The 21,862-nt window shown below is 40.1% G+C and overlaps 1 protein-coding gene across 5 annotated transcripts in view; it reads left to right on the top strand.

The window, feature by feature from the left end:
- Positions 1 to 20,977, top strand: part of LOC124622566 (protein ABHD18) — a 170,572-nt gene extending 149,595 nt beyond the window's left edge. For 3 of the 5 annotated variants that reach the window (XR_006980652.1, XR_006980654.1, XR_006980653.1), the window contains 2 exons: positions 13,268 to 13,499; positions 20,158 to 20,977. Coding sequence is in view for 2 of the 5 variants with exons in the window: in XM_047148310.1 (XP_047004266.1) it covers positions 20,158 to 20,209 (52 nt within the window). In the remaining 3 variants the exon portion in view is untranslated. The remainder of the gene's footprint in view (positions 1 to 13,267; positions 13,500 to 20,157) is intronic. The other 2 variants (XM_047148310.1, XM_047148312.1) reach the window with 1 other exon arrangement.
- The last annotated feature ends 885 nt before the right edge of the window (positions 20,978 to 21,862 follow it).

Genomic DNA, 21,862 nt, shown 5'->3' with positions numbered 1-21,862 from the left:
GAGGTCAACATCAAGGAAAGTGGCATGGGATTTGGAGTAGGACCAGGTGAATCTGATGGAAACAAAGGAGTTGAGGTTGGAGAGGAAATTCTGGAGTTCTTCTTCACTGTGAGTCCAGATCATGAAGATGTCATCAATAAATCTGTACCAAACTTTGGGTTGGCAGGCCTGGGTAACCAAGAAGGCTTCCTCTAAGCGACCCATGAATAGGTTGGCGTACAAAGGGGCCATCCTGGTACCCATGGCTGTTCCCTTTAATTGTTGGTATGTCTGGCCTTCAGAAGTGAAGAAGTTGTGGGTCTGGATGAAGCTGGCTAAGGTAATGAGGAAAGAGGTTTTAGGTAGGGTGGCAGGTGATCGGCGTGAAAAGAAGTGATCCATCGCAGCGAGGCCCTGGACGTGAGGGATATTTGTGTATAGGGAAGTGGCATCAATGGTTTCCGGGGGTAACAGATTGGGTAAGGATTCCAGGCGTTCGAGAAAGTGGTTGGTGTCTTTGATGAAGGATGGGAGACTGCATGTAATGGGTTGAAGGTGTTGATCTACGTAGGCAGAGATACGTTCCGTGGGGGCTTGGTAACCAGCTACAATGGGGCGGCCGGGATGATTGGGTTTGTGAATTTTAGGAAGAAGGTAGAAGGTAGGGGTGTGGGGTGTCGGTGGGGTCAGTAGGTTGATGGAGTCAGGTGAAAGGTTTTGTAGGGGGCCTAAGGTTCTGAGGATTCCTTGAAGCTCTGCCTGGACATCAGGAATGGGATTATCTTGGCAAACTTTGTATGTGGTGTTGTCTGAAAGCCGGAGGCAAGGCTGGAAGTGAGAAATTCCTGGAAGGTTTGGAGAGGGTGATTTTGAGGAAGAGGAGGTGGGTCCCGCTGTGATGGACGACGGAACTGTTCCAGGCAGGGTTCAATTTGGATAGTGTCTTGGGGAGTTGGATCATTAGGAGTAGGATTAGGATCATCTTTCTTCATGGCAAAGTGATATTTCCTGCAGAGAGTACGAGTGTAGGACAGTAAATCTTTGATGAAGGCAGTTTGGTTGAATCTGGGATTGGGGCTGAAGGTGAGGCCTTTGGATAGGACAGAGGTTTTGGATTGGGAGAGAGGTTTGGAGGAAAGGTTAACTACTGAAATAGGGTGTTGTGGTTCCAGATTGTGTTGATTGGAATTTTGAGGTTTTGGAGGGAGTGGAGCTGGAAGTGGGAGATTGAGTAGATGGAAGAGACTGGTTTGTGTGCAATGAGAGGAGGTTGAGGTTTGCTGGAAAGGTTGTGAAGGGTGAGTGAGTTGCCTTTCCGGAGGTGGGAAACCAGGAGATTGGATAGTTCTTTGAGGTGAAGGGTGGCATACTGTTCTAATTTGCGGTTGGCCTGTAGGAGGATGCTCTGAACAGCCGGTGTGGATGTGGGAGAGGAAAGATTGAGGACTTTTATTAAGGATAGGAGTTGACGGGTGTGTTCATTGGCTGAGTTGATGTGTAGGAGAAGGATTAGGTGGGTGAGGGCAATGGATTGTTCAGTTTGGAACTGGTATAGGGACTGATGGAAAGAAGGGTTGCAGCCAGAGATGGGAACTTTAAGTGTGAGGCCTTTGGGTGTAATGCCAAATGTCAGACAAGCCTGAGAAAATAAAATATACGAGCGCAATCTGGCTAGGGTGAAGGCATGTTTGCGGAGGGAATGTAAATAAAACTTAATGGGGTCGTTGTGGGGGTGTTGTGAGGGTGACATGGTATTAGAAGGTGGAAAGTGTAACATGAGGCTGAAATGAAAATGAAAATAAAAATATATGGGGAGAGATAAAGGTGAACTAGAAAGTAACTGGAGATCTGTTGTGAAAAAGGCGAAAAAGTGTTGGTTAAAGCTGGGCTATGTTGATCCTGTGGTGAACTTGGGTTGGTAGACAACGATGTGTACAAAGGTTAGGTGGTTGTGTTGCCGCCAAAACACGTTAAAGGATGGAGAAATTCGGGAAAATTTCGAAAAAACTGCGTGTAAATGTATTAAAAGGAGTGGTTTTGTGGTGGCAGATTATGAAAATGAGGCTAACAACTGTCTGGCGCAGAAATAATGACGTTAAAACCTGTGGGAAGCGGCTAAAAATTATCAGTGATGTGGGAAAAACGGAAATGGAAATAAAGCGAAAGTTATCAGAACTAGCCGATATGGTTGTTAAATAGGTGAATGGACCTGTTTGTGAACCAGAAACGGTGGATTTTATAGCAGCGGTAGTGTTGAAAGCGGAAAAAAAAAAAATTTTTTTGTTATGGTTTGGAAGTGGGTGACGTATTATTGAGTATATATAGGCGGGATAAAATTGTATAGTAGATTACGGTAAAAAGGAGAAGGTGAATACAAAGTAAAACTACTGGCAAAAACAGGAAGAGAAAATAAGACGACAGAAAAGATTTCGAAATGCAACAGTGAGAATAACAAACGTAATTGTTGGGTTCAAATTAATGATATGAATATAATAGAGGGAAACATTCCACGTGGGAAAAATATATCTAAAAACAAAGATGATGTGACTTAGCAAACGAAAGCACTAGCACGTCGATAGACACACAAACAAACACAAATATACACACAAAATTCTAGCTTTCGCAACCAACGGTTGCTTCATCAGGAAAGAGGGAAGGAGAGGGAAAGACGAAAGGATGTGGGTTTTAAAGGAGAGAGTAAGGAGTCATTCCAATCCCGGGAGCGGAAAGACTTACCTTAGGGGGAAAAAAGGATGGGTATACACTCGCACACACACACATATCAATCCACACATATACAGACACAAGCAGACATATTAAAAGGCAAAGAGTTTGGGCAGAGATGTCAGTCGAGGCAGAAGTGCAGAGGCAAAGATGTTGTTGAATGACAGGTGAGGTATGAGTGGCGGCAACTTGCACCAAAACGAAGTGTTTTTAAGAAACATGGGTTTCATGGTAGTAGTTTTTCGAATAAAGGGAAACATTGTGTTCAACATGTGGCGTGTGAAGTTACAGACAGTGAAGTACAGAAAAATTCATCAGTATCTAGAGAAACACCCATTTGTGCTTCAGAGATTAAAATAGAACTTTGTGAAACACAGTTTTCTCAAAACGAAAGTGTTTCTCAAAACGAAAGTGATGTAAATGGTAAGTTAGGTTATACTGATAGATTTACACATCCTAAAAGGGGTGTTAGGTGAATGTGTGTGTTGTAAAATATGTGGAGGGCCAGTTAGTTTACATGAAGATGTGAGGAATCAAATGGTCTAGCCAGGAAACTTATCATTAATTGTGCCAGTTGTAAATATACTCATTCATTTAGGAATTCTGATAAGTGTAAAGATAATTATTTTGAAGTAAATGTAAGGTGGTTTTATGGATTGAGAGCTATTGGCAAAGGACACACTGCAGCAGAAACAATGTGTGCTGTGATGAATATGCTACGCCCGCCTTGTAAAATCGACAAGTATGCAGGATTTATTGGAGCTGCGGTGAAATCTGCTGCATGTGAGACAATGAAGGATGCTGCAAATGAAGCTGTTGAAATAAATAATGGTATGACTGACGTACCAGCAGCTTTTGATGGCACTTCGCAGAAGCGTGGCTAAAGTTCTAAGAAGTCTGTTGCTACGGTGACCAGTGTGGATACTGGAAAGGTACTAGACTTGCAGATTTTAACCAAACATTGTTATAAATGAAAATCAGAGAATGAATAAGGGCATATCTAGGACAGAAATTATGAAAGGACAAGTGATGGTACGGAGGCCTCTACAGCTATTGAAATTTTTAGTCGATCCATGAACAAAAGGGGAGTGTGTTACAATAAGTTCTGTAAGTGATAGAGACTCAAACGCATATGACAGTGTAGTAGCCGCTCAGCCTTAAGGTGAGAAGATTATCACAAAATTGGAATGTGTTGGTCATGTCCAGAAGAGGATGGGCACCAGGTTGAGGAAGTTGAAACAAAGTTTGAGAGACAAGAAACTTTCTGATGATAAAACCATAAGAGGCAGGCTGACAGACAAAATGATTGATGAACTACAGCAGTATTATGGGATAGCCATTACAAATAATATGCAGGATTTGTTGAAAATGGAAAAGGCAGTATGGGCTACTGTCTTTCACAGACTGTAAACTGATGGAAAACCAGTACACCACCTTTGCCCTCCTGGACCTGATTCATGGTGCAATTACTGCAATGGCTAGAACTCAAACAGTTCATACAGCCATAAACATTCCATCCCAGCAGTAGTCATGGATATCATAAAACCTATTTGCAGAGACCTGGCAAATCCTGAATTACTGAAGACGTGTCTGCATGGTCAGACTCAAAATCACAGTGAGTCGTTCAATAATCTTATATGGACTCACTTACCAAAAATGTTTTTGTTGTAATGAAGACACTAAAGTGTTGGGTCAGTGATGCTGGTATTGCTTTTAATGATGGCAACATTGGTAGGGTGAAAGTGCTACTGCATATAGGAATTAACCCTGGAGCAAACTGCATCAGAAAACTTGAACGGATGGACAAGGTTCGCATTGATAAAGCAGAGTATGCAGCACAGTTGGCCACTAAGGAGACCAGAAAGAAGAAAAAACTTGAAAAAAGATCAAAAGGATGGTATACAGTATGGTGCAGGATGCTTCTGAGTGACTAAAAATAAAAAATTAACCATGTATTAAGTGAGTTACAGTCTTTCGAAACATTAGAAGCCGCTTCTGAAAATTTACATTTTCTGTTGCATTTTTCCCTAAATCTCAGAAACCACTTCAAGTAGAGTATTCAAATTTTCAGGGAGTAATTAACATACATATCGTGAGTCTACTGAACTAATAGAAGAACATAATGTTATGTATAATTAAAATTATTTAGGATAACATACAAAAAAGTACACAGAATTTTAACCATGTAATTAAAAAATTGTGTTTCCAAAAGCAGTGGCTGAAATGCAATTATTATAGTTCAGTAGACTCAGAACATAAAGTGTAATGTCCTGTAAAAGTTGCATGTCAGTGGCTACAGTGGTTCCTGAAATACAGGGAAGCCAAATCACTAAAACATTGTTGGGATAGGGCGTTCCAACTCCCCGTAAGATCCTTTGCTACTTGGACTAGGGTGGGATGAACTTCTGCCTCAGCATCTTGCCACTCAGTAGCACATTTGGGTGTCTTATCTTCCAAGCCCATCATACATTTATGTATCATGGTGAATCAAACCTTTGAAGAGGGTAGCATTTCCACCCATGCCTTTTGTGATGCTTCCGAGCAAGCATATGGTGCAATCTTGTCTGTCAGGTGGACTGTAAATAGTGAGTCTCACGTTCACTGGATTTGTACCAAAAGCATACCAACACCCTTGCAACAGCTGACAGCATTAATTAGGGTGAGACTTCCACATTGCTGCTGCAGGGCTACCAACATAGACATAAGTATGGCGACACTTTGGACCAACTTCATAGAGACATTTGCTTGGGTAAGGGGTAGTTCCAATACTTACGGGTTAGTTCCAATACTTAGAAAATTTTTGCATGCAAAAAGCTCGCAGAAATTTACAAGCAAACTTGCCCATCCCAGTGGAGATAATGCCCAGGTGAGACAGTCCTGCAGATTATCTGTCAAGAAGAAAAATGTCTCACAATTACATACAATGGACATATGGTGGCTTGGACTGCCTTGGCTCTTACAACAGCCCTGTCATTGGCCAAATGAATATGACAAGTATATCACACCTGTTTCTTTACCAGAAACTAAAAAATCTTGTCTAGATTCGCAATTTTTCTCTACTGAGACACCCCAGACACCAATAAATACTGGAAGATTTAGTTCCTACTGGAAATGGTTGCAAGTCACTGCCCACATTCTCCAGTTGAAAAGGAAAGATATTGACCAGGTGAATTTTCATGGTGAATTTACAACAGCAGAAATGGCAGCAGCTCAGCATTATTGAATGAAGACAGAATGTCCAATCAAAATACCTTTCAACCATCTAAGTTTCCAGATTCTTATTTTGTTGAGCAATAAGTTTCAGCAATATATTACACCATAACAAGGCCTCCTAACTGACATGTAGGAAGATTCCCACCACTGGTCCAGTCAAAATAGGGGCTAGCACTCAATGACTGGTATCTGTAGATCTTTGCCCCAGCAATCACTTCAATCATCAACTGCCTGCCAAATTAACCATTAAAGGATCACATCCACTTTGCCTAGATGGAAACCCTCACTGAATGAGGCTTTTAATACTACATACTCACATCTGTTTACATCATCTTGGAGTTAGAATCATCCTTTCTGAGTTTCATTCCTCATTCTTGGTACTAGGCATGTGATGATCAAATCGATTAGTGTGTCAAAAATCTTCAGATGCCAGTCAATGAATGCTGGCCCTTATTTTGGCTGGTCTAGAGGTGGGAATCTTCCTGCACGTTGGTCAGGGGGCCTGAAGGTGGAATAATATATCACCAAAACTGGTTGCTCAATAAAATAACAATATGGAAATTTAGACAGCTGAAAGGCGTTTTGGTTCAACATTCTGTACTGAACAGCTGAGGTCTTGCAACTATCTGTACAAAGAAAAACGAAATCAGGGCTTTAGAGAAAAAAATGTCATTACCCAATGCACCAAAAATAAAGTCTTAATCCTGTTTTGAAGAGGAGCTGCTGCATCTAGGTGATAAGCATTACGCCAAATTAACCATTGAAGAATTAAATTCACTTATCCTAGATATGAACAATCACTTCGTGAGGCCTTTAATACTGCATACTCACATCTGTTTACGTCATCTTGGGGTTAGAATCATGCTTTCTGAGCTTTGTTCCTTCTTCTGGATACTAGACACCCATTGTGCCATAAACAAGGTTGCTCATCACTCACTCCCATGTAAAATAGCATGCAGAATTGCTGGTCAAGGCATAGAAACACCACTGCCAGCCAACTGGGCAACAACTGCACAGACCCTCCCAAAATGGTGGCATTGATGTTACAAGATCAATGTATGCCAAAATAGGAAGTGCATCGAATAAGGGAAAGACAAGAAGTTACCTATAGAGAGTTAGGCGTGGGGCATGGAAAAGTGTAATAGGAAACACTTAATACTAGGTTTCGAGTTCTTGCTCTTTTTCTGGTAAGAGTACACACATTCACACACACAACTAAGTATATGGGCTGGCACAATTGTAGTAGCCAGTGAGAAGCGACACACTGAAGGCAACATGGGGGTGTGAATTGAGAGGAGGTGGCAGGGCAGAGGAAGGGGAAACAGTTGGGTAGAGGGTGCTATGACAGTGGGTTACCTGAAATTGAGGCCAGGACGATTTGTAGGAGCAGAAGATGTGTTGTAAAGAGGGTGCTGAGACAGTAGATTACATGAAATTGAGGCCAGGATGAGTATGAGAGCAGAGGATGTGTTGTAAGGATAATTTCCTCTGCATGGTTCAGAAAAGCTGATGTTGGAGGGAAGGATCCCCAGGTGACTCAAGTTATGAAACAGCCATTGAAATTGAGCTGTTGAGCTTAGCTGCATGTTGTGCCACTGGGTGGTACACTTTGTTCTTGACAACAGTGTGGCACTGGCCATTCATCCTCGTAGATGGCTGGTTGGTACTCATACCAATATAAAAGGCTTTGAAGTGTTTCCACAGAGTTGGTATATGACATGGCTGCTTACTCATGTGGCCCGGCCTGTGATAGGGTAAGATAAGCCTGTGATGTACCTGGAGTAGGAAGTGCTGGGTGGCTGGACTGGGCTGGTCATGCTCCTTTGTCTGCGACAGAGATATGATCCCTGTGCCAAAAAGGGGATGGACTAAGATTTTATATAGGTTGAGTGGGTGGTGGAACACCACTTTAGGAGGGGTGTGAAGGATCTCGGGTAGGGTGGCCTCATTTCAGGGCAGGACAAGAAATAATCAAAGCTCCAGCTTGTCAAAGGATAACTCAGAAAACTAGCAAGTTTCCTCTTTTGTGCGTATGCCTATCAACAGCTCGATGATTCTTCTTTTTGGTGAGTAGTCTCCTTTAATCAAAAATGGTTCAAATGGCTCAGAGCACTATGAGACTTAACATCTGTGGTCATCAGTCCCCTAGAACTTAGAACTACTTAAACCTAACTAACCTAAGGACATCACACACATCCATGCCCGAGGCAGGATTCGAACCTGTGACCGTAGCGGTCACGCAGTTCCAGACTGAAGGGCCTAGAGCCACACTGGCCAGCTCCTTTAATCCTACAGTATTTACAGACTACGAAGCACCATAACTAAATGCTATATTGTACTGTTCACCCATGTTGTGTCTAGCACCATTCACATAGAGCTAATTCATAACACAACAACAGATTGATTTTTGTTGGCATTACAAAGATTTATTGCCAGGTGTGGCATTCCACGCATCATCTACAGTAACAGTGCCCACACATTCCACCAAGCCAACATAGAGATATAATGCATCTGTGGACAGTCACCTCTGCTGATAAGAACCACCAATATTGTACACAATAAGGCATAATGTAGTATTTTATAACTTAGTGTCCAGCTTGGCTGAGGATGGTGGGAGAGAATGGTTGGTTCAACCGAAAGATGTCTCCAAAAAGTGCTCAGACATTCGAGCAAGGATAAGAAAGGGCTAGAGACTGTGCTCGTGAATACTGAAATCGCTGTCAACTTGAGGCCGACCTCCCAAAATGAAAGTGAATCGCACTCTCCAGCAATGTTCCTCATGGGAGACAGACTCACAATATTGCCAACAGGACACAAGTGACCATTGTAACTGGGTTGATAAAGAGTGTTGACTCTGTCAGAACATGACAGAAGATTCCTGGAAGTGCTGAAGCAAAGAATATCTCATGGTCTTGTGAAGTTTCCCCCCCTTCAAATGCTCAAATGTAAGATTAGTGGGGATCCATGTCAGTGACATTGTCCTTCTGCAAGAAGACGTTCTTCCATGGCTCTTGTTGTAGAAGGCAAGGGCTGAAAGAAAGCAGAGATGAGGTCCCACACTCAGCCATTCTTTTTCATGCCAATGGAAGATACCTCACCATGCCTGTCCATCTGGTCATATTCTGGAGGTAAATGAGGGTGGGGTTTCCATGATATGTAAGGTCTGTGTAAATATAGTTGTATGTTGACTGACATTAAATCACATTCTAATTGTTCCCATACATTTTCTGGTGGTAAAACCCAGGAAAAGTGTCAGGGATGGGAACTTTTGGAACCTCTGACACATTTATGATAATCCAGGAGGACTTATCATTGATTTTGAGCGACTTAAATGGCAGAATTCCTGATTATATAGCGTATAGCACATGCTCTCAGTGAAGACATTTAAGCATTGCAACTCTGAGCTTACTTGCATTGATCATTGGCTGATGACCTCCGATGTTAAGTCCCGTAGTGCCTAGAGTCATTTGAACCATTTTTTCTGCATTGATCATTATAGTGTATCAGATTATTGCACGTTGGAGTAATACACTGCTGTCTAAAATTAAAGCAACAAACCGCTATTTCCCCGTGTTCAGATGCCCGTACAATTATGTTCTGCACAGAAGACAGCATTCCCGTCTATGGACAACCACGTCAATGATAACGTCATGGTGCCTATCAAACAGGGTATTGTTTGCCAGGTAGTCCCACATCCACAATCACTGTGTATATAGTCACAGATGGTGCAGTATGGCACAAAGAAGCCACCCACCAGGGTCTATGTGATGGAGAGCCATAAGAAGAATGGAAGCAGGACAGTCGCAAACTGATGTGACCCAAAGGCTTAATGTGAATCATTCTGTTGTTTCTCAGATGTGATGACAATTTATTGAGACCAAAACAGTATCCCGAAGACCAGGGTAGGGCCAACCACATGTGATATCAAAAAGATAGGACCATTATTTGGCCTTAAGGAGACAACAGTAGCACCTTAGTACTGCATGGCAACTGACACATGATCTTGCAGCATCTCCTAGACATGTTGTATCAAGACAAAGGGTGTTACAGAAGGCTTCAGCAGAGAAGCCTTTATTGTTGGAGTCCTTTTGTATGTGTACCTCTTATGCATCTTCACAGAAGGGAAAGTCTAGAGTGGAGTCATCACTATGCTGCATGGCCGTCAAACAATCGGCCAACATTCTTTTCGCAGGTGAGTCCCTATTGGGTCTGGAGAGTGATTCTCTATGCAGTCACATCTGGAGGGAATGTGGAACACAATTTCAGAATCCAAACATTGTGGAAAGAGACCGATATTGAGAAGGATCCTTAATGGTGTGGGCAGGGACTATGTTGACTATTTGAACACCTCTTCATGAAATTGTACGGGTGAATCAGCAAGGTTTAACTGCTGTCAGGTATCTCATTGAAATCTTGGGACCTCACGTGCAGTCGTTGCGAGATAGGGTGGGTCCATAATTTGTATTGATGGACAATAATACTCGATCTCATAGAGCACAAGTGGTTGATGTTTTCTTGGAAATGGAGGATACTCACTTTCCCAGTTTGAATCCCATAGAGCATGTCTGGGATGTGCTAGGGAGACAGGTTGCATCACATCAGCATCCATCAACCACTCTCCAAGACTTTCGAGCAGCTGTGCAGGAAGAATAGGCTTTATTGCCTCAATATGAGACTGATGACATCACTCACAGCATGCCGCATCGTTCTCAGGCCTGTATTGCTGCCTGTTGAGCAGACTAACCAGTTGTTGGAATGTATGTGCAAATCCATTAAGTTAGGAAAAAAAATTGTCTACCATTACACATGTTGCAGTTGTTCATGTTCTGTGTTCTTTATATTGTTTCTACTTTACTATCATCTGTTTACATTGTTTTGTGACAAAATAAACACAACCTTGTAAAATTTCCATTTGTTGCTTTAATTTCAGACACCAGTGTCTTTCAGTAGAGGGTAGAATAATAATATTGTTAAATTACATAACAAGTGCATAGCTGAGCTCTACTGAGGAAGCTTAACATTAAGACTGATCGATATTTGTCACCTGTCAGTGACACTACAATTCAAACTAAACATGAGCAAAGTTGTTGAAATAAGCGACTGTCTCTCTAAACTGAAACATAAACGAGAAATGCAGTGTTCCAATGCTATACACTTTGCTAATCAAATAAATTCATTGGACAATTTCCCACCCCAAAAATGAGACAGAATGCATTAGCAGTCAATTGCAAGATACTTTGGCTAGTTTAATGACTTTAGGCAACACTAGCATAGATTTCTTGACGACGCAGGATATGGGGCTGATATCTTAGTACATAAATACTATACAAACTCTGTGAAACTGACAGTCCCAAAGGAAAAATACAGTATTGTGAGAATGACATAAATACTATACAAACTCTGTGAAACTGACAGTCCCAAAGGAAAAATACAGTATTGTGAGAATGCCTTTTGAAGTTTGATTGTCACTGATAAAGTTTTTCCGGGGACGTTGAGCACTGGAATCTTTTCTGAGAACAGTTCAAATCTTCTGTCGATATAGACCCGGACTTGTCAGTGAGCATGTTATGGAAGTAACTTCTGAAATTTCCCTTGTGTATTTCTTCTTCTAATAATTTTCGGGTGTGCAGCTGAATCTCATCGACATTCTGCCATGATATTTCGGGCCAGAGACATCCAGCCATCTTCGGGTGAGTAGACAACTATTGAAGAACGCAGGTTCATTTATGGTATTTATGCAAAAACTCATGCATGCGAAATGTGCTGGAATTTTTCAATGCAATCTGTGCTTCCCTTGGTGGTGGAATTGAAAGATGAACAAATCATTGAGTATCGAATGACCCCATCAATTCCACTGTGACTGGATAATTTTAGTTATAGGATTCCAATTTTTTCCAGTTGAAAGCCATTGTCATGATTTATAAGATTATTGGCAAGACGTATTTCCACCAATTCTTTGATTACTGAATCCCGAAAACTGGAAATTGGAGCTAAAATTTTTGTTCTGTTGTATTCCATTGAGTATCTCACAGAAATACAGTGTTCTGCTGTTGCTGATTTCACAGTTGCCGAAGATGGTTTTATCTTTCGTGTCCTGTACAAAGCTCCTAGGCAGTTCATGTCATCTGGCCTATATATGCAGCATCACGCTTACAAGGAATATTGTAAACGCCCACTTTTTTCCGTTGTAAGTTATCTGTAATGGATCCAGCCAGGGCCAAGCTCTTCACTAGTAGACAGAAGATAACGTTGATTTTATCTGCCTATTTTAGAAGACACATTCCCAGTATATAGAAGAATCATAGCTGATTCATAGTCATCATAGTGTCATCAGTGCATTGCTTCTTGTTATTATAGCTGTCCATGGCCTTCCTTATTGGGCGTGAAGCGTAGCCATTCTCTTAAAAAACCTTCTCCAAGTGTTCTAATTCTGTGTGGAGGTTTTCATCATTCGATATTAAGTACACCATGTGTATTAAGGTACTAAAAACACCGACAGTTTGTGAGGGGTGATGGCAGCTAGACGCATGGAGATATGGATCTGTGTGCGTGAATTTTCTGTGCGCAGAATGTCCCAATGACCCATCATTATGACTGCATACTAGGACGTCTATAAAGGGTAAAGTCCCATCTTTCCCAGTCTCCATCATGTTTTCATGTAATGAGTTTAAGTGACAAAGAAACTTTGTCCAATTCTTTCTGCCATGGGGCCATACAACAAAAGTATCATCTACATAATGCCAGAAAACTGTGGGCTTTCAAACAGCAGACTCAGGTGCTTTCTCCTCAAAGTCCTCCATAAAAAGATTAGCCACCACAGGGAACAAAGGGCTCCCCATGGTGACGTTATCCATTTGTTTAAAGAATTTGTTGCTAAATAAAAAGTAAGTTGAGGAGAGAGTATGTTCAAACAAGCCCATCAAGTCAGCACTGAATAAGCTATCAATAAGATGTACTAGCACTCTGATAAAAAGTGAGACCATATCAAAGCTAACATGCTGCTAAGCTTAACTATCTCCAAGTGATTGACAAAATCCACTGAATTATGTATATGGTGAAAACACCCACATATGGCTTCAGTAAAGAGGCCAGATGTTTTGCAGTACAGTAGGTCAATGTGCTTATATTCCTCACTATTAATCATAGTGGGATACCATCCTTGTGAATCTTAAGAAGACCATATAGTCATGGTGGTACTCCATTGTGCTGTCTCGGCCTCTTAATAACTTGTTTAAGTAGAGAACTATCATTCAGAAGAGTAACAGTTTTTCTTGATATAGAGCTTGTTGGGTCCTTTTCAATTTTGTGGTACATAGAATAACTTAGCTGACTATACCTCTTTTCATTGTAGGCTTCCCTTGTCAAAAGACCCATGGCATTACCCTTATGAGCAAGGAGTACAACTATGCTAGTATCTTCTCAAAGGCCACAGAGAGCAGCTCTTTCAGTTGGTGTGATGTTACTCCATTCTGGAGCAAATTTCAACAGCATTTGGCAAGATTCTCATTGAACTTCATCTGCAGAATCCACAGAGAGAGGCTTAATGGCTTCCGCAATAGAACTGATGAAATCCATTAAAGGAGGTGAGTGAATTGGAGTCAGAGCAAAGTTTAAACCTTTTATAAGCACTGATATCGTTGCATCGTCAAAAGATTACCCCTGGGATTCACCATGCATCGTCCAGAAATAGGTTCTTCTGGCTTTCATGTTGTGAGTCGGCTAAACTTTGCACTTTGTCTATTTGTACTGTCCCTGTGGGCCCAGTCTGCCTTGGCCCAGGATACATTATCAATCGAGTCTCAGTCGAGGGAAGAACATCTTGCTGCAACCTTCAGATTTAAATAGAGTAAATCCCTGCAAACAACTTCTAGCTCGTGATGTATAAAACAGATTCATTCTCTGACTAAGGCCAGACTCACTTTGTATTTTATACCGTTGGCATCCACACTATTAATAAAATGAACAACTCTGTGGAAAGTTGGAATCAAATTATTGTCTCTACATTTCATTAAAAAAAATTAAATGAACACAGTAACCTGGCTCTCTCACGTAATTTATCCAGTCTGTGTTTATCATGAACCTCTCCTCCCCATAGAGGTATTTCATGTAACTTCCGTAATTTTCCTGGCATATTTCTTTTTCTAATAATTTTCAGGTGTGCTGCTGGCTCCCATAAATATTCTTCCAGAATATTTTGGTCCAGAGACGCCCAGCCATCTTCAGGTGAGTTGATAACTTCTGAAGAGCCCTGGTGCATTCTTGGTATTTATGCCCAATCTTCTGCATGCAAAATGTACTGGGATCTTTTGGCGCATGCATCAAGCGATGACAGGCGTGGGATAGCCGTGTTGTGTGTCCTGTCCTCGGCGGAGGAAGTGAGAGATGATCTTATAATTGAGCATTGAATGATCCCTCGAGGGCAGCATACACAACTCGACTGTCCCGTGCAAGTCATCACTTGACACATGCACCAAAAGTGTTGTCTACTCACCCGAAGATGGCTGGTCGTCTCTGGACCAAAATATTGTGGAAGAATGTTGATGGGATCCAGCAGCACACCTGAAAATTATTAGGAAATGTTATGGAAGCCTTGCGTGCACTTAGGGGAGGACATAGATTCTTATGGTTGAGTCTTAATTTTAAAGATACTTTTTACATTCCTGGAAGACATATGTCAGCACTGAAGAGTTTATTGGAAGAGAGAACGATTGTTAGAAGGAATCATCCGGAAACTGATGGAATTCTTGTTGGAAGAAGTAGATGGGGCCTTGATGGTGCAAAAGATTCATAGGGAAACTTGCAAACCAACTAATAATGTACTGTACACAGGTACTTACAGAAATACAGCTGTGCATGGGACTTCATCCCTGCCTTTTTTCAGCTCCTGCACTTCTTTTCTTTTTTTTCTTCGAAAGATACTTTTTGCTTCAAATCTTCGAGTCCTCTTTTGCTCTTTTCTAAGTGAGACTGAATTCTCTAATTGAGTCCATTACAACTGGTGGGGCTCAGGGCTTGTTGGCATTCCATCTCTCCCCCCACAAGGAAAAGTTATGGGGAGAACACTTTGTCTTTGTTTTAGGTGATTGGTCCCAATTTGAAGGTGGCTCTATCATTCATGAGCACAGTCTGTAGCACTAGCACTTCCTTGTCCATGCTGGAACATCCAAGTACTTTTTGGAGACATATTTTCATTATCTCCCACCATCCTCCACACCAGGCTAGAAACTGGTGGGTCTTACAGCTGCATTCTCTCTTTGTTGGCTGGGTGGAATGTTGGGGCATTGTCACTGTGGGTGGTGTGTAGAATGCCACATTTACCAATAAATATCTTTAGTGGCAACAAAAATCGATCTGTTGTATAGTGGACTAGCTCTAGGTGAATGGCTCTAGTAACAGCATAGGTGAGCTGTACAATACAGCATTTAGTTGCAGTATTTCCAACTGCAAAATCAATGCCAGTGTCTTGGAAGGGCCTGTGCGATGTTACCTGGTTGGCTGGCAGTGCAGCTCCTATTTCTAGACTGACAATGTCCTATTTCTAGACTGACAATGTCATGTGCTATTTTACATGGGAGGTGGAAATGAATAGTCTTCTGTATGGTGGGATGGGCACATAGTGTCCAGGAGGAAGAACAAAGCTCTGAAAGCACAGATCTAACCCTAAGATGATGTAAATGGGTGTGAAGGTGGAGGATTAAATGGCTCGTGAAGTGATGATTTCCATTCAGGATAGTTGGATTTCATTCTTCAGTGATTAATTTAGTAACTCAGATGACCATCTAGATGCAACAGGTCTCATCCAAAAAAGGATTAAGACTATTTTCGGTCCATTAGTAGTGTAAGTTTTCCCCTGTAGCCTTGATTATTCTTATACACCTTTGATCTAATAATAAATTGACCAGCCACTTTTTCCATGTTGGTTGTCTTACAGCATTGCACTTGAAGACAAGCTGACATTCTCCACACTGATTTCTGTTTCTTATGAATCTAACATAGTTTACATATTTGTCCATTTTAATAGTAAATACTTGCATGATTTAGTCTGTTAATTATACTGTTCCCCCTGAACCATGGACTTTGCCGTTGGTGGGGAGGCTTGCGTGCCTCAACGATACAGGTAGCCGTACCGTAGGTGCAACCACAACGGAGGAGTATCTGTTGAGATGCCAGACAAACGTGTGGTTCCTGAAGAGGGGCAACAGCCTTTTCAGTAGTTGCAGGGGCAACACTCTGGATGATTGACTGATCTGGCCTTGTAACACTAACCAAAATGGCCTTGCTGTTCTGGTACTGCGAACGGCTGAAAGCAAGGGGAAACTACGGCCGTAATTTTTCCCAAGGGCATCCAGCTTTACTGTATGATTAAATGATGATGGCGTCCTCTTGGGTATAATATTCCGGAGGTAAAATGTCCCCCATTCGGATCTCCGGGTGGGGACTACTCAAGAGGACGTCGTTATCAGGAGAAAGAAAACTGGCATTCTACGGATCGGAGCCTTAATCAGGCAGCTAGGTTAGAAAATTTAAAAAGTTAGGTATAGTGAGAATTAGTGAAGTTCGGTGGCAGGAGGAACAAGACTTTTGGTCAGGTGAATACAGGGTTATAAATACAAATCAAATAGGGGTAATGCAGGAGTAGGTTTAATAATGAGTAAAAAAAATAGGAGTACAGGTAAGCTACTACAAACAGCATAGTGAACGCATTATTGTGGCCAAGATAGACACGAAGCCCACGCCTACTACAGTAGTACAAGTTTATATGCCAACTAGCTCTGCAGATGATGAAGAAATTGATGAAATGTATGATGAGATAAAAGAAATTATTCAGGTAGTGAAGGGAGACGAAAATTTAATAGTCATGGGTGACAGGAATTTGAGAGTAGGAAAAGGGAGATAAGGAAACATAGTAGGTGAATATGGATTGGGGCTAAGAAATGAAAGAGGAAGCCGCCTGGTAGAATTTTGCGCAGAGCATAACTTAATCATAGCTAACACTTGGTTCAAGAATCATGAAAGAAGGTTGTATACATGGAAGAACCATGGAGATACTAAAAGGTATCAGATAGATTATATAATGGTAAGACAGAGATTTAGGAACCAGTTTTTAAATTGTAAGACATTTCCAGGGGCAGATGTGGACTCTGACCACAATCTATTGGTTATGAACTCTAGATTAAAACTGAAGAAACTGCAAAAAGGTGGGAATTTAAGGAGATGGGACCTGGATAAACTGAAAGAACCAATGGTTGTACAGAGTTTCAGGGAGAGCATAGACAGAAATGGGGGAAAGAAATACAGTAGAAGAAGAATGGGTAGCTTTGAGGGATGAAATAGTGAAGGCAGCAGAGGATCAAATAGGTAAAAAGATAAGGGCTAGTAGAAACAGAAGAAATATTGAATTTAATTGATGAAAGGAGAAAATATAAAAATGCAGTAAATGAAGCAGGCAAAAAGGAATACAAATGTCTCAAAAATGATACCGACAGGAAGTGCAAAATGGCTAAGCAGGGATGGCTAGAGGACAAATGTAAGGATGTAGAGGCTTATCTCACTAGGGGTAAGATAGATACTACCCGCAGGAAGATTAAAGAAACCTTTGGAGAAAGGAGAACCACTTGCATGAATATCAAGAGCTTTGATGGAAACCCAGTTACAAGCAAAGAAGGGAAAGCAGAAAGATGGAAGAAGTATATAGAGTGTCTATACAAGGGCGATGTAGTTGAGGACAATATTATGGAAATGGAAGTGGATGTAGATGAAGATGAAATGGGAGATATGATACTGCGTGAAGAGTTTGACAGAGCACTGAATGACCTAAGCCAAAACAAGGCACCCGGAGTAGACAACATTCCATTAGAACTACTGACAGCCTTGGGAGAGCCAGTCCTGACAAAACTCTACCATCTGGTGAGCAAGATGTATGAGACAGGGGAAATACCCTCAGACTTCAAGAAGAATATAATCATTCCAATCCCAAAGAAAGCAGGTGTTGAGAGATGTGAAAATTACCAAACTATCAGTTTAATAAGTCACAGCTGCAAAATACTAACGCGAATTCTTTACAGACGAATGGAAAAAATAATAGAAGCCGACCTCGGGGAAGATCAGTTTGGATTCCGTAGAAATGTTGGAACACGTGAGGCAATACTGACCATACGACTTATCTTAGAAGAATGATTAAGGAAAGGCAAACCTACATTTCTAGCATTTGTAGACTTAGAGAAAGCTTTTGACAATATTGATTGGAATACTCTCTTTCAAATTCTGAAGGTGGTAGGGGTAAAATACAGGGAGCGAAAGGCTATTTACAATTTGTACAGAAACCAGATGGCAGTTATAAGAGTCGAGGGGTATGAAAGGGAAGCAGTGGTTGGGAAGGGAGTGAGACAGGGTTGTAGACTGTCCCCGATGCTATTCAATCTGTATATTAAACAAGCGATAAAGGAAACAAAAGAAAAGTTCGGAGTAGGTATTAAAATCCATGGAGAAGAAATAAAAATTTGAGGCTCGCCGATGACATTGTAATTCTGTCAGAGACAGCAAAGGACTTGGAAGGGCAGTTGAACGGAATGGACAGTGTCTTGAGAGGAGGGTATAAGATGAACATCAACAAAAGCAAAACGAGGATAAGGGAATGTAGTTGAATTAAGTCGGGTGATAATGAGGGAATTAGATTAGGAAATGAAACACTTAAAGTAGTAAAGGAGTTTTGCTATTTGGGGAGCAAAATAACTGATGATGGTTGAAGTAGAGAGGATATAAAATGTAGACTGGCAATGGCAAGGAAAGCGTTTCTGAAGAAGCAAAATTTGTTAACATCGAGTATAGATTTAAATGTCAGGAAGTCGTTTCTGAAAGTATTTGTATGGAGTGTAGCCATGTATGGAAGTGAAACATGGACGATAAATAGTTTAGACAAGAAGAGAATAGAAGCTTTCGAAATGTGGTGCTACCGAAGAATGCTGAAGATTAGATGGGTAGATCACATAACTAATGAGGAGGTATTGAATAGAATTGGGGAGAACAGGAGCTTGTGGCACAACTTGAGTAGAAGAAGGGATCGGTTGGTAGGACATGTTCTGAGACATCGAGGGATCACCAATTTAGTATTGGAGGGCAGCGTGGAGGGTAAAAATCGTAGAGGGAGACCAAGAGATGAATACACTAAGCATATTCAGAAGGATGTAGGCTGCAGTAGGTACTGGGAGATGAAGAAGCTTGCACAGGATAGAGTAGCATGGAGAGCTACATCAAAACAGTCTCAGGACTGAAGACCACAACAACAACAACAACAACAATTATACTGTTGTTTAAGATATCATTTTTTCTTCTAAATGTGAATTGTGTAGTTTGGTACAGATTACATTTTGTGGTAATATAGATATACTGAACCTAAAGATCAAAGCAATGCAATTTGAATTTTGCCTCAAGTATGCCAAAGAACTGAAGACCTTGGTGCAAGGAGGAGATAACTGCATTTTTTTCCGTAAACCAATTTTTTAGTGCTGTATAAAGGAAAAAAAGATTTTCTTCTTGCTTTTTTGCCTGCAAAGTAACTTTTAGGCCCTTACTCACCTTGTATAAATGGTAGCATGAAGTATAATATCTAGATTTTTTAAATTAGTTTTTTGTGCCTCCTGAAAATGTGAGTTATCCTCTTCTTGCACCTAGGGCTTCAATTTCTGTAAATTGATAAGCAGTGCCATATCTGTGGTAAAAGTGAATATAAATCACTATGATATGATAACTGAATAAAATAAATATCTGAGAGACAAGTATTTACGTAGTAGATATGTCTAGAATGTTAGATCCCCATGCTGTGTGACTGAAATTTCAGATTCTGGATTTGATAAACAGCTTTGCCTTCACTAAAAGTAAAAGATACATTGACTTGATGTTTTCATGAGCTCATCAAGCTTGAAAATTCCATTTTGATGTACGAAGTGGAATTGTTAACCTGGGTAAACATTCAAAAATACAATGGTTATTAATCATGTCAGAAAAAATCTCATAAATCACAAATGTTGCAGTATGGACCTGGGCCATTCAGCCATGCATAATGCCTGGATGCGCTGTATTTACAAAACTAAAATCTCAGTTGTCCTCAACAACTTCATCATTGATGAGGCATTACACTGTGATCTACTTTTGATCATAATTCAACACATATTTTTTATATTTCATTTAGTAAGAAATGTACATATTACTTCTTTTCTAAATAAAATTTATTATTATTTTCAGAGCAGCAATTGCGGAATCTTTTGAACGTCTCAGAAAGAAGTACTATTTGTGATCAGAAGCTGGTAACTGTCATAGTGAAACAATTGAATGTTGTTGTGGAAGGTGGCTTTTAAATTGTATTAATTTATATTTTTTATTGTAAATAATGGTGTAAATTATTTTCATCAGTAAACTTAATAGATTTAGACAAAATAAATATTAAAGAATTCTGTACTGTGGTTTAAAAATGACAGAAAAAGAGAGAGACAGAGAGAGCAGTGGTGATGTACAAACAATGCACAAGAAGTATCATGTTGATGTTAAAAGTGAATATCATTGTTGAATTGTAGTATTTAATATCATTACTACAATTTCTTGTTGTAGCACATGAACATCTGGGGTCCAAAAATGACTGACTGGCAATTTATCAATCAGTGATTTTACATCAGTCTTTTTACATCAGTCTTGTAAAACTGCAAAGTGTCTATGCCGTTTTAGTATTTTGTAAGATTGTAACAAAATTGCATCAAATTATTTTTTAAAGATTTTTGAAGGACAGTCACAAGAAGTAAATGAATAAATTACTGCCATTTACTAAAGATTTCAGAAACTATTTAATAGCATAGCAGTTCATTTTGAACAGAGGGCATTCCACTTGATTTATACAGAAATTTTGTAAACTTAACTTTGTAACTGAAGACTGCAATTTTTGATCTTGATTGAACATAATATTGTTGGGAATCATATTTCAGAATCACTTATATGAGCGGGAAACCATGAGTATTTTAAAATCAGATTATTATTAATACTTTTTTACATTATGACTGCTAAAATTGAAATATAACGGTTTGTAACTAAAATAATAATAAATGTGTTCAACAAATACTTTTCACATATCTTATTGCAGTAAAAATATTCAGGTTAACATGTTATTAGTATTAACATTAGTACAGACAAATCCCATATCATACTCTCACTCAACTGTCACCAATTTCAGCCCATTCTGGGAGGAAAAAGAAGAGCTACTGGCATGACACTTGCATGCATGCCTGTTGGTTACATGAAGGAAATTCACATAAAGTTAACTTAAAATGAGGTGCTTTTGACCTATTTAACTGCAAGTTCTCATTTATATGTTGGAATTATCAGGGATAAAATGAAGTGAAATGTTATTTAAAACTTATGCAGAAACACCACCACAGTTATAAGAACCAAAGGATGTGAAAGGGAGGCTGTAGTTGAGGAAGAAGTGAGGCAGGTTGGTAGTCTATATCCCACGTTATTCAATATGCACATCACACAAGTAGTAACAGAAATCAAGGTGAAATTTGGAAGAGAAATTAAGATTCAGGGAGAAGAAATAAAAACTTTCAGTTTTGCAAGTGACACTGTAATTCTGTCAGAGGTGACCAACAATTTTGAACATCAGTTGAACAAAATGCCTATTATCTTGAGGGGCACATATAAGTGAACGTGAATATATGTAAAACAAGGGCAATAGAGTAAAGTCAAATTAAATCAGACAATCCTGAGGGAAATCAATGAATAAATGTGACACAAAATAGTAGACAATGATTCCTATTAATACAGCAGAAATAATTGTCACAGAAGTAAGGGGAGTATACAACACAGTCTGGCAGTGGCAAGAGGAACTTTCATGAAAAATAAAAATATATTCATGTCTAATATAAATTTAAATGTTACAAAGTCATTTCAGAAAGGATTT

The sequence above is a fragment of the Schistocerca americana genome, chromosome 7 (genome assembly GCF_021461395.2).
Source record: "Schistocerca americana isolate TAMUIC-IGC-003095 chromosome 7, iqSchAmer2.1, whole genome shotgun sequence".
Lineage (NCBI taxonomy): Eukaryota > Metazoa > Arthropoda > Insecta > Orthoptera > Acrididae > Schistocerca > Schistocerca americana.
This window is presented reverse-complemented; position numbering and strand designations above follow the sequence as displayed.